Below are 10,973 nucleotides of genomic sequence, written 5' to 3' on the forward strand. Positions count from 1 at the left end.
AAAAAAAAAAAAAAGAAAAAAACACTGCAATTTCCTACCAAAGATGTAAAAAAATTAAACATAGAATTACCATATGATCCAACAATTCCACTTCTAGGTATATACCAGAAAGAATTAGAAACAGGAACTTGAATAGATGTTTGTACACCCATGTTCAGAGCAGCATTATCCACTGTGGCCAAATGGTGGAAACAACCTAAGTGTCCACTGATGGATCACTGGATCAACAAAATGTGGTTTACACATACAAGGAAAACATTATTCAGTATTAAAACGAAATGAAATTTTATACATGCTGGAACACAGATGAACCTCAAAAATGTCATCTGAAGTAAAATATGAGACATAAAAGGACAAATATTTTAGGATTAAAGACTCCTGTTAGGGGGAAATTCCAGGGGTAAGTTAAGTTATTCAAGGAATATCCTTCTACTTGACTTTTTTTTTTTTTTTGAGATCCCTTATGGCACTAATATTAACAAAGGAAAAACATTAAAAACATTTGTTGTTATTAGATAAGCAGATTGGGGCTTCAGTGAAACTCTGTTACTGATCCCAGCAATAAGATCAGTACAAGGCAAAACTCTCACCAAACGGAATGTGTGAACACTTTGGAATTAGCTTCTACCCCTGACCATCTAATTCTAAAACGCCCTGGAGCTGACCTCATCAATTATAAGGAACTGAAAACCTAAGGCTGCGGGGTATGTCAAAGATGATCACCTTAAAATGACGGAGAGAATGTGCGATGCCAGGAGCCAGGTCCTTATCTACCCAGCCAACCATGACACCATCCAGCAGGACAGGGTAGCACTCACTATAGGGTCGGTGAGGAGCTCCATCTACAGGAGTGACCCCTGGAAAAGGAACAGACCGAAACAACACATCAGAGAGCTCTACACAATGCTTCAAAGTCCCTGCAGATGGGTTCAGCAGCTGCTTCACCAGGTTAGATAATCTAATTAACCTAGTCTCTGAAACTGGTACAGGCATATCTCTTTTCCTTGAGCTTCACAGATACTGTGCTTTTTTGTTTTTCTCCTTTTTTTATACTAATTGAAGGCTTGTGGCAACCCTGCATCAAGTAAGTCTATTGCCACTGTTTTCCCAATAGCGGGTGCTCACTTCATGTCTCTACACCAGGATTTTCTCGCAATACTTCAAACATTATCATTGCTATGAAATCTGTTATGCTGAGCTATGACTAGTAATCATTAATGTTACTATTGACCTTGCAGATCTGGAGAAAATACAAGGGAACTAGAATTAAAAGGAGAGCCTGCAGACTAACTTGCTGCAATCTCGTGATCAAACTTGAATGGATGAGGAGTTGCTTCTTTTTTTTTTGAGATAGAGTTTCACTTTGTTGGTAGAGTGCTGTGGCTTCACAGCTCACAGCAACCTCCAACTCTTGGGCTTAACTGATTCTCTTGCCTCAGCCTCCTGAGCACCTGGGACTACAGGTGACCACCACAATGCCCGGCTATTTTTTGTTCCAATTCTCATTGCTGTTTTAGCTGGCTGGGGCCGAATTCAAACCTGCCACCCTTGGTATATGGGGCCGGTGCCTTACCCATTGAGCCACCCGAGGAGTTGCTTCTTATGGATAACAAGACTACATATTGATTAGCTGATGAAAATTTGACCAGAGGCCTCCACAAACCTACGTCTGTACTTTCCCTAGGAACAAATGGTTCAACATCCACTGGTGACTGCATAGAACACAAGTACCAGAAGCAATGAGAATCAACTGAAATTAAGTAAAACAAATTCTTCCATGAACCGTAAATACCTTCTGAAGACAGCAAGTAATGAGTGTCACAGGTTACCCATTCAGTGTTTCATCTATCACCCTAACATGCTTATCTCCACCAAAAGTTAGGGTAGTGGTTCTCAATCTTCCTAATGCCATGGCCCTTTAGTACAGTTCCCGTGGGGGGTGACCCACAGGTTGAGAACCGCTGAGTTAGGCAATTCTGTCCTTCTCCTCAGTGCCAGAGCAAATAACCCTTCCTATCCTCTTTTGCAGTGGGATATTATTTTCCACCTCTCTACTTTTTTATACTGATTACCACTAATTTTTTTTTCTTTTTTTAAGACAGAGTTTCACTTTGTTGCCCTGAATAGAGTGCCGTGGCATCATGAACTCACAGCAACCTCAAACTCCTGGGCTCAAGCAATTCTCTTGCTTCAGCCACCTGAGTAGCTGTGACTATAGGTACCTGCAACAATGCCCAGCTATTTTTTAGAGATGGGTCTTGGTCTTGTTCAGGGTGATCTCAAACTCACAAGTTCAAGCAATCTACACGCTTTGGCCTCCCAGAATGCAAGGAATATAGGCGTGAGCCATTGCATCCGGCTGATTACATCTTCTGAATCTTGAGTATTTCCTGATTACTTTCTTTGGGCCATTCTCTCTTTTTTGAGACAGAGCCTCAAGCCGTCACCCTGGGTAGAGTGCTGTGGCATCACAACTCAGAGCAACCTCCAACTAACTCCCGGGCTCAAGCGATTCTCTGCCTCAGCCTCCCAAGTAGTTGGGACTACAGGCGCCTGCCACAACGCCTAGATATTTTTTTGGTTGTAGTTGTCATTGTGGTTTGGCGGGCCCAGGCTGGATTCAAACCTGCCAGCTCCAGTGTATGTGGCTGGAGCTCTAGCTGGTTGAGCTATAAGCGCCGAACCAGGAAAAAATACTTTTAAGCAGAAATGACTCTTCCCTCACTGCCCTCTGGTTGCTTGAGAGTCCCTATCAAACTGATCCGCATGAACTGAACATTTTATCACATAAATATTAATCTCACTGGAGATCTTGCCTGCAGTTCAAGGACAGAACACTTCTGGTTTCCAATTCCCAATAGGAGAACCCCAGGACTAGAAGACTATGGAATGCCCAAAGAAAAAACTGACATTTTGAAGTATGAAGGTAAGTGCAAACCAAATATAAAACTCAGAAGAATGAGAAGTAGCTTTCTAGCCAGAGCAGAAGCACCAAATGCAAGGTTACCAGGAACAAAGTTCTGTGTCTGATAACATCAAAGTAGACTGGACAACCCCTTTTGAACTATTTCCCCATAAACATGCAATGTTTTCTACATACATGAGCAAAAGCTCTGCATGGAGACAGATCCAAGAAGAGTGACCCCAAAAGTTACAGAATAGCATCTATGCTTCTAATATTAACAGCTGGTCTACAGCAAATGCTTTGGCATCATTTTTTGTTTTTGAGAGAAGAATAAAACGCTTATAACATTTAATTTCTCCTGTTTTTCATTTTCAAAGAATACATTTGACCTTCTGTAGAGAATGCAAGAAAGCAGCCTAACTCCTTCACAGAAGAATGAAAAAGACTTCTTGTAGAAATCCTGAATTTGCTGCATCCCCAAAGGAAGCCTTACGGTTTGCAACTGTTAAAAGCCATGTAGCCAAACAAAACTGATCACTGCACATACCCAAGCTGCAGAGCAAAACTGGAATAGATGTTGTATACACAAACTGCGTGACAACCTCACACACAGCAGTTAAGTGGTTCATCAGTCCACAGGGCTCCCCATCTGGGGTGTGCACCGGGCAAAGGAACCCCCAGGACTCTGGCAGCAGCCTGCGTACTGTGGTGGTCCTCATCTTGGCAAAATCAGCCCCTCTGTGCACACAGCGGAAATGGGAGAGATAACGTATGAAGTTCAACTTGTCAGCCACCACACAAAGTCCAGAATCTTGCAGGAAGCCAAGACCTTAATAAAACAAACGTTACTCAAAAACAGGTCAAAGTTAAGTACTTTCCTAGTTCTGATAAGTGGAGTTTACAAAAAATAGTAAAAAAGAAAACAAAAACCCTTATGTTTCACCAATCACATTAACCCTGAGAAAGAACATTAAAGGAACAATGACATAGAAAGTAATTAAATTTCTCTGGCAGGGCGGGATGATACACAAGCATGGGTTAGTATGCTAATGAAAGAATCCGCATCAGTAACATCTGTTAAAAAATGAAGATTTCGGGGCCCCCAATTATCACTTTTTGTGTTAAGTGTCCCAGATCATTCTGAGGTAACTGGTGTAGGGTGGGCACTACAGTGACTTCCCATTAGGTCATTCTTCCTCAGAGATCTAAGTGGTTCTGCATTTTCCAGGAGGCACAGGAAATGTATTTGGTTATTAGAATTGGATTTAAGCTATATAAGCCTCAGATTGATATACAGTTATCAAAATTTACTACACCCTCACTAAAGCCTAGGTGTCTTTGATGAAAATGAGGAATTTACTTTTAAAAAGAAACTCTCTTGGGCACATATAACTCTGGAGTAAGCAAATAAATTGAAAGACATAACTAAAGTAAAGCTAATCTATTTAATTTCACCTGTTTTAGAACGCAGATTCCCAGTAGCAAAAAGATATTCAAATGGTCTTGTGAGATCAGATCCCAGAGTAAAAATCTTCATCAAATTGTCAGTGTTCATGGACACATTAGTCTTCTGAGCCTTCTTATCAAAAGCAATTTTAATAGACACTAACCAGGCTTCCATTTTTTCCTGAAATAAAAAAAAATTTAATTTAAAAGACCAAGTGTTTTAATTATCACAAATTTCATATTTAACCTATACAATCCTGAAAGGTCCACTAATTTATATACCTGACACGGAAAACATCTAAACCACAAACCTGAAAGACAGCTTCTGTAGAGTGCTACAGGCCTGGCATTTCTTATGACGGAATAGGCAAACCAGTAGGCCAGGGTTTCTGAACCATGGCACTGTTAATGTTTGGCTGAAGAGGCCCGTGCTGCGAGGGGCTGTGCTACGCACTACGGAGTTTTAGCAGCATGTGAATTTGACCTTTACCCAAAGGATGCCAGCAGCACCCTCCCAAGTTGTAACAGCCAAAAATGTTTCCCGACATTGCCAAATGTCCCTTGGAGGGTGGGGTGGGGGTGGAACCACAGCTTTAGATAACCCACATTAAGAAAGAATGAAACTTATTTGCTTGACCTTAGAAGTTTTTAATTTAAATGCTCTTGTCAAGCAGTTGGAATAACTTCAATCGCAAAAAAAGCAACAAAGTTTTGAGACTAACGCAGTAGTTTCCATGTTCCCAAGAACTAAACCAAGAACTTGAAGTCCCTAAATTAGATCTAACATCCAAGATAGCTGATGAACTAATGTGCAGGACTGACACTTTCTTCTGCTATAAAATGTGAAATATAATGGAAAAGAAGACAACAACCAAAAAAAAAAAAAATAGGGAGAGAAAGAGAAAGCGTAAAGAAAGCCACAGAGATGGGAAACAGACATGGGCAAAAGCTCTGCATGGAGACAGGAGGAAGCTGAGAGAATAAAGAGCTAAACTGTCTCCTTTGTTGACATCTGCCTATTGTCTCTTTGAGTTATTAAAGTCTCACAAAGGCACGGAACTAGCATATATCCAGCATATACCATAAATTAACACTCTGCCTATTTATTCAAACTTCACAAAAACTTTTCTTCAGGAAGGAGGACATTACAGGACAATTAAACAGTCTTTAGCCAAATGTACAGTGGTACTAAGAATTTTTCAGACTTTAGAAGGTAGCAGGTGTGTAACTGCACACTACCTAATACCCATGGTGGAGACTGAGGTATGCACTTGTAATTAAATGCACTTCTGAAGTAAAATATACAACGTAAGGAGGATGAAAGTTAAGAAAAGCCTCCTGGTAATTCAGGTCAGGTTTTGCTGCCAATTCATGTTTTTTTTGTGTGTGTTCTTTTTTGGTTCTAGCACTTTTTGAAGCTGGAATTACAGATAAATGATGGAGATTCATGTGTATAGACTGGACACAATAGTACTAGCAGCAGCAGAACCCAGCCAGAGACCTCTAAGAAGCATTCCTACGATGTTCACCTTCTGGTAACAGCTGTAAGAGAACAGATGTCCCTCAGTACCTGTGAGAGACTGGTTCCAGGATCCCCAGGATATCAAAACCCAGAGATGCTCAAGTCCCTTATATGAAATGGCTTAGTGTTTGCATATAACCCACAGACATCCTCTGTATACTTTAAATCAACTCTAGATAACTTATTATCGCATACAATGTAAATGATATGTGAATAGCTGTTATACTGCATTGCTTTTATATTTGCTTTTTTTATTGTGATTTTATTTCTGAATAGTTTCAGTCTGAGGCTGGTTGGATCCATGACTATGGAACCTGTAGAGACATAGGGCCAACTATATAAAATTGCACTTATCTAAAAAGATGAATTGATACTATGGCAGAGATCAGGAGTGGTGGCTACCTTATCTGTCAAAAAGTACAGAAAGGGAGGCTCTTCTATATTGCCCACTCCCTCTCCTTTGGTAAGAAGCCCCCCGAACCAATTCTGCTCATTGGTCCCTCATTTCTGCTGCCAAAAGCCAGTGAAGGGGCTAAAGATGTAATTACAGGGATACGGGAGGAATGAGCTCCAGTATTCTGCAGGACTGTGGGGTGAAGATGGTGCACTGTAATTCACTGTATTATTTTCAAAAAGCTAGAAGACAGGATTCTCAACATTTGCAACATAAAAAAAGATACATGAGGTAATGTCTATGCTAATTACCCTGAACTGATTGATCATTATACATTGTATACATGAATCAACATACCACTCTGTATTCCATAAATACATATAATTATTACACCTCAACTAAGGAAAGGGGGATAAAACCTCCATACAACAAGTCAGAGCTTCACATGGGTGATTTAGAAACCACTAAAAATACCTCGGGGAATGCTTTAAATAGGTTTTCTCCTATAACTGATGTCTGGAGGAAAAGCTAGAAGGTGTACATCGGTCACTTAATGACTGAGTGTCTCTATCTAAAGGCCACTGAATATATTAGCCACTGCTAAGCCGCCTGATGAAATAACCACTGCTCGGACACTCACACTTTAAAGACCTACCTATCTATTTTCCCAAAAGACAGCATAGGTGTTGTGGCGGGTGCCTATAGTCCCAGCTACTCAGGAGGCTGAGGCAAGAGAATCGCTTAAGCCCAAGAGTTGGAGGTTGCTGTGAGCTGCGACGTCTTAGCACTCTACCAAGGGTGACAAAGTGAGTCTCAAAAAAAAAAAAAAAAATCTGCAATTTATCTTATGTCAAGGTTATATATTTTCTGAAGACTGTTCTGTGTGTTCCCAACTTAAAGGTTTATAACTTAAACATAGTTGGTTAAAAAAAATGAGACACTCTTAAGCAATGAATTCTCTGAAAAATGCCCAAATTCTCCCCTTGTTTCCCCTATTGCTGGAATAGGTCATCTTAGTAATGCCTTGCTAATGAAGACCCATTCTGAACAGCGCGGGATACAAAGACCCATCATGCTTCAGTTTCAGTAGATGGGAAATGTGAATTAGCCATTACTTGACAGGCTACCAATGATAGAAAACTTCCGGTGTCTGACTTCATTTTTCGTCAGGGCAATCCCAGGCTGCTAAAATTTTTCAATCTAATTTTATGGATAGAGCAGATAGAAACAAAAGTTATTAGTCTTCGCTAAGAATTTACATAAGAATTGCTGATTAGATAAGGAATTAGGAGATTTTTACTTTAGCCTTCTCCATCACCTCTTAGATTAAATTTTTTAGATAAGATACAAAATATAAATTGCCACCAAATCAATATTCTTTTTTGTTTGTTTTTGTTTTTTGAGACAGAGTCTCACTATGTTGCCCTCAGTAGAGTGCCTTGGGCATCTCAGCTCATAGCAACCTTAAACTCTTAGGTTTAAGTGATTCTCTTGCCTCAGCCTCCCAAGTAGCTGGGACTATAGGTGCCCGCCACAAAGCCTGGCAATTTTTGGTTGTAGCTGTCATTGTTGTTTAGCAGGCCCGGACTGGGTTCAAACCCACCAGCCACAATCTATGTGGCCGGTGCCCTACCCATTGAGCTATGGGTGCCACCCAAATCAACACTCTTGTGAAATCATTTTTCACAAGAAAAATACCATGCTAACTCTCCCTCTCTATATATATTTACAATCAATTGTCACTATTCACAGTAGTCATGTTCTACTGAAGTACTGAACACTAAACCATCTCTCCTAGAGGAGACACAGGCCTGGGTTCCTGCAAGCCTCTGATCCTAACATTTTTGTCAACTGATCAATACATTACCTTGATTTATGTATGTTTCTGGTGAAAGACACCTTATTTAATATATATTTCTAATTCAGTAACATTGAACTCTCAGGTAGAGCACAGTCTTCTTATGTTTAGAAACACTAGACAGCACTCAGCACTATGCTTGAGGCTACTGGAAACAGACAAAGTCATCAATAAAAAGCATACAAGTAAAAAATATGGCATTAAATAGACCTCAAAAACAACCCTTGTTTGCAGCATGAGGCCTAATCCAAGGAGACAGAGCCCTTCCTTGCTGGACCTCACTGGTAACATGCATCAGGCCTCAGACTTTTCACTGTGGTTCTCATGTCTTTGAATAATCACAAAAGTGCTGAGTATATATTGGGGTTACAAATGGAATTTAGGCAGTGAGTGAATTCACAAATATGGAATCTGTGAATAATTAGGATCAACTGTGTGTAGGCCATTTATTTCTTACTAGAGTTATGAATAAGATTTGATGTGGTCTCTTGACTATATAATAGTAAACAAATTTCTGAACCCGGCATAAGCTAAAATTTGTGGTTCCCTGATTGCTAAATGAACAAACAAAAAGAGACTATGCAAAGTGCCAAAACTAGAAATCAAAACAGGCTGAAAACAACACTACTTAATAAAGTCACACCACTCCAGTGAGTGGTACCACTGACGGAGGGGAGGCTGCATGGATTTACCTTCAGAAACATAAGGAAGAGCTGACCAGGTGTGAGGACTTCTTGATTCACTAAGCTGTCAGGATTGTCCTCCATGCACTCTCCTTTGGCTAATGCAAAGAGCTTCCGGGTCATCAGACAAAGCATATAAAACTTTTCAGTATTGGATTTCAAGTGGATACAGATGCACTGGCTGTCAAAACAGAAAGAAAAAAGCTTTAAATGCCAATATCATTTAATCTCCTACTAACCAAGTTCCCCAATTCATGCTGACTTAGAACAAAATCCTTAACTTGGAACAACTGCTTTTCCCCTTTACCAGCAACATTAGCAAAAGAATAGAACATAATTACAAGGTCCAGAGCTGTGCTGGCCAACATGGTAGCAAGCAGCCACATGCAACTTTATTATTATTATTTTTTTTTAGAGACAGAATCTCACTTTATCCCCTTGGTAGAGTGCCATGCCGTCACAGCTCACAGCAACCTCCAACTCCTGGGCTCAGGCAATTCTCTAGCTTCAGCCTCCCAAGTAGCTGGGACCATAGGCACCTACCACAATGCCCGACTGTTTTTTGGATGTAGTTCTGCCAGGGCCGGGTTCCAACACGCCACCCTCAGTATATGAAGCCAGCGCCCTACCCACTGAGCCACAGGCGCCGCTCCACACGCAACTTTAATTAGAATTAAATACAATTGTGAAGCCAGCTTCTTAGCCATACTGGCAACATCTGAAGTGCCCAGCATGCGCCTTTTGTCTATGTATTGGACACTACTGGTCTAGAGCTGGTTCCTTTAATAATTATACAGAGGCTATCTAAGACAATGTCCTTGTCTCAGGGAACTAAAGAGACATGATGCCTACAACCGCAACCTTCAAAAGCTACAGAAAGAAAAATCCATACCTGGGTGCAGAGAGAGTAATAAAGTAAATGTAAAATATTACTAGCTAGTATATATGTGTTCAATGTACTAGTTGAACATTATTCTAGACGTTCAAAGTTATTTTAAAATAAAGTTAAAAAGTACAATAAAAAAAAAAAACAACTATAAAAAGAAAGTTGAGGACATCCATAGAAACAAAGGCAGTCTGCACTGGAAAGAATCAGAATTGGACCCACGTTCATTCAGAGTTGCAGATGGCTCACCAGCCCAAACTGCAATCAATTCAAAGCACTACTGTCTGTCAGCCCACCACCCCTCCACAAACAGTGTAGGCAAAGCACACGTACTTAACCAGGAACTCTGCAGCTTGTTCATTTGGGTACCAGTCAGGAAGATTGAGTTTTACTCTGAAGCATTCACCTAGATAGTTAAGGACCTGTTTTTGTGTGGAACAACCCTCTTCTGTTACAATCCTTAACATCTGAGAAACAGAGTTCCTAAAGAAAGAGTCATCCTCTTTTCCTTTGATGAGCTCCTGAAAAATCTGATAATCTGAAAAGCTGACAAGTGCCTAGAATAGAAAATAATAAATTTTCTTTTTAATCACTCACAAATAACAAAATATTTTATTCATTTAGTCACAATTCTCTTCTTTAATTTAATACCTAAAAAAATTAGCACCCACTACTGCTGAATCAAAATAAAGAATGCTGGCTCGGCACCTGTAGCACAGTGCTTACAGTGTCAGCCACATGCATCAAGGCTGGCAGGTTTGAACCTAGTCCGGGCCAGCTAAACAACAATGACAACTACAACAACAACAAAAAAAATAGTGGGGCACTGTGGAGGGCGCCTGTAGTCCCAGCTAGTTGGGAGGCTGAAGCAAGAGAATCACTTAAACCCAAGAGTTAGAGGTTGCTGTGAGCTGTGACACCACAGTACTCTACCCAGGGTGACATGCGAGACTTCAAGCAGCCTGGAAGAGGCCCAAGTGGACAGGGACTCCATGAAGACACCTACTGACAGCTAGTACAGACTCTCCAGCCCTGTGAGTGAGCGTTGCAAGTGGATCTCCTGGGCCTGGTCAAGTCTTCAAAATGACTGCAGCCCTGCCTGATACCTCCTTGTACCCTCCTGAGACCCCAGGCCACAACTACTCAGCCAAACCACTCCCAAATTTCTGACTCACAGTAACTACGAGACAAATGTTTATTTATGTTTTCAGCTACCAAATCTTGAGGTAATTTGTTAGAAGATAGTAGATAAATAGCAAAGCATGTACTTTTTTTTTTT

At 40.6% G+C, this 10,973-nt stretch overlaps 1 protein-coding gene across 1 annotated transcript in view; it reads right to left on the minus strand.

The window, feature by feature from the left end:
- Nucleotides 1-10,973, minus strand: part of POLR1B (RNA polymerase I subunit B) — a 27,094-nt gene that overhangs the window by 9,639 nt on the left and 6,482 nt on the right. The window contains exons 6-10 of the mRNA XM_012811061.2: nt 10,028-10,251; nt 8,818-8,989; nt 4,361-4,532; nt 3,453-3,734; nt 724-857 (exon numbers count right to left, since the gene is read on the minus strand). Of these exons, the coding sequence (XP_012666515.1) occupies nt 724-857; nt 3,453-3,734; nt 4,361-4,532; nt 8,818-8,989; nt 10,028-10,251 (984 nt within the window). The remainder of the gene's footprint in view (nt 1-723; nt 858-3,452; nt 3,735-4,360; nt 4,533-8,817; nt 8,990-10,027; nt 10,252-10,973) is intronic.

This window comes from Otolemur garnettii, unplaced genomic scaffold, assembly GCF_000181295.1.
Source record: "Otolemur garnettii isolate 467f Iridium unplaced genomic scaffold, OtoGar3 scaffold00148, whole genome shotgun sequence".
Classification (NCBI taxonomy): Eukaryota; Metazoa; Chordata; class Mammalia; order Primates; family Galagidae; genus Otolemur; species Otolemur garnettii.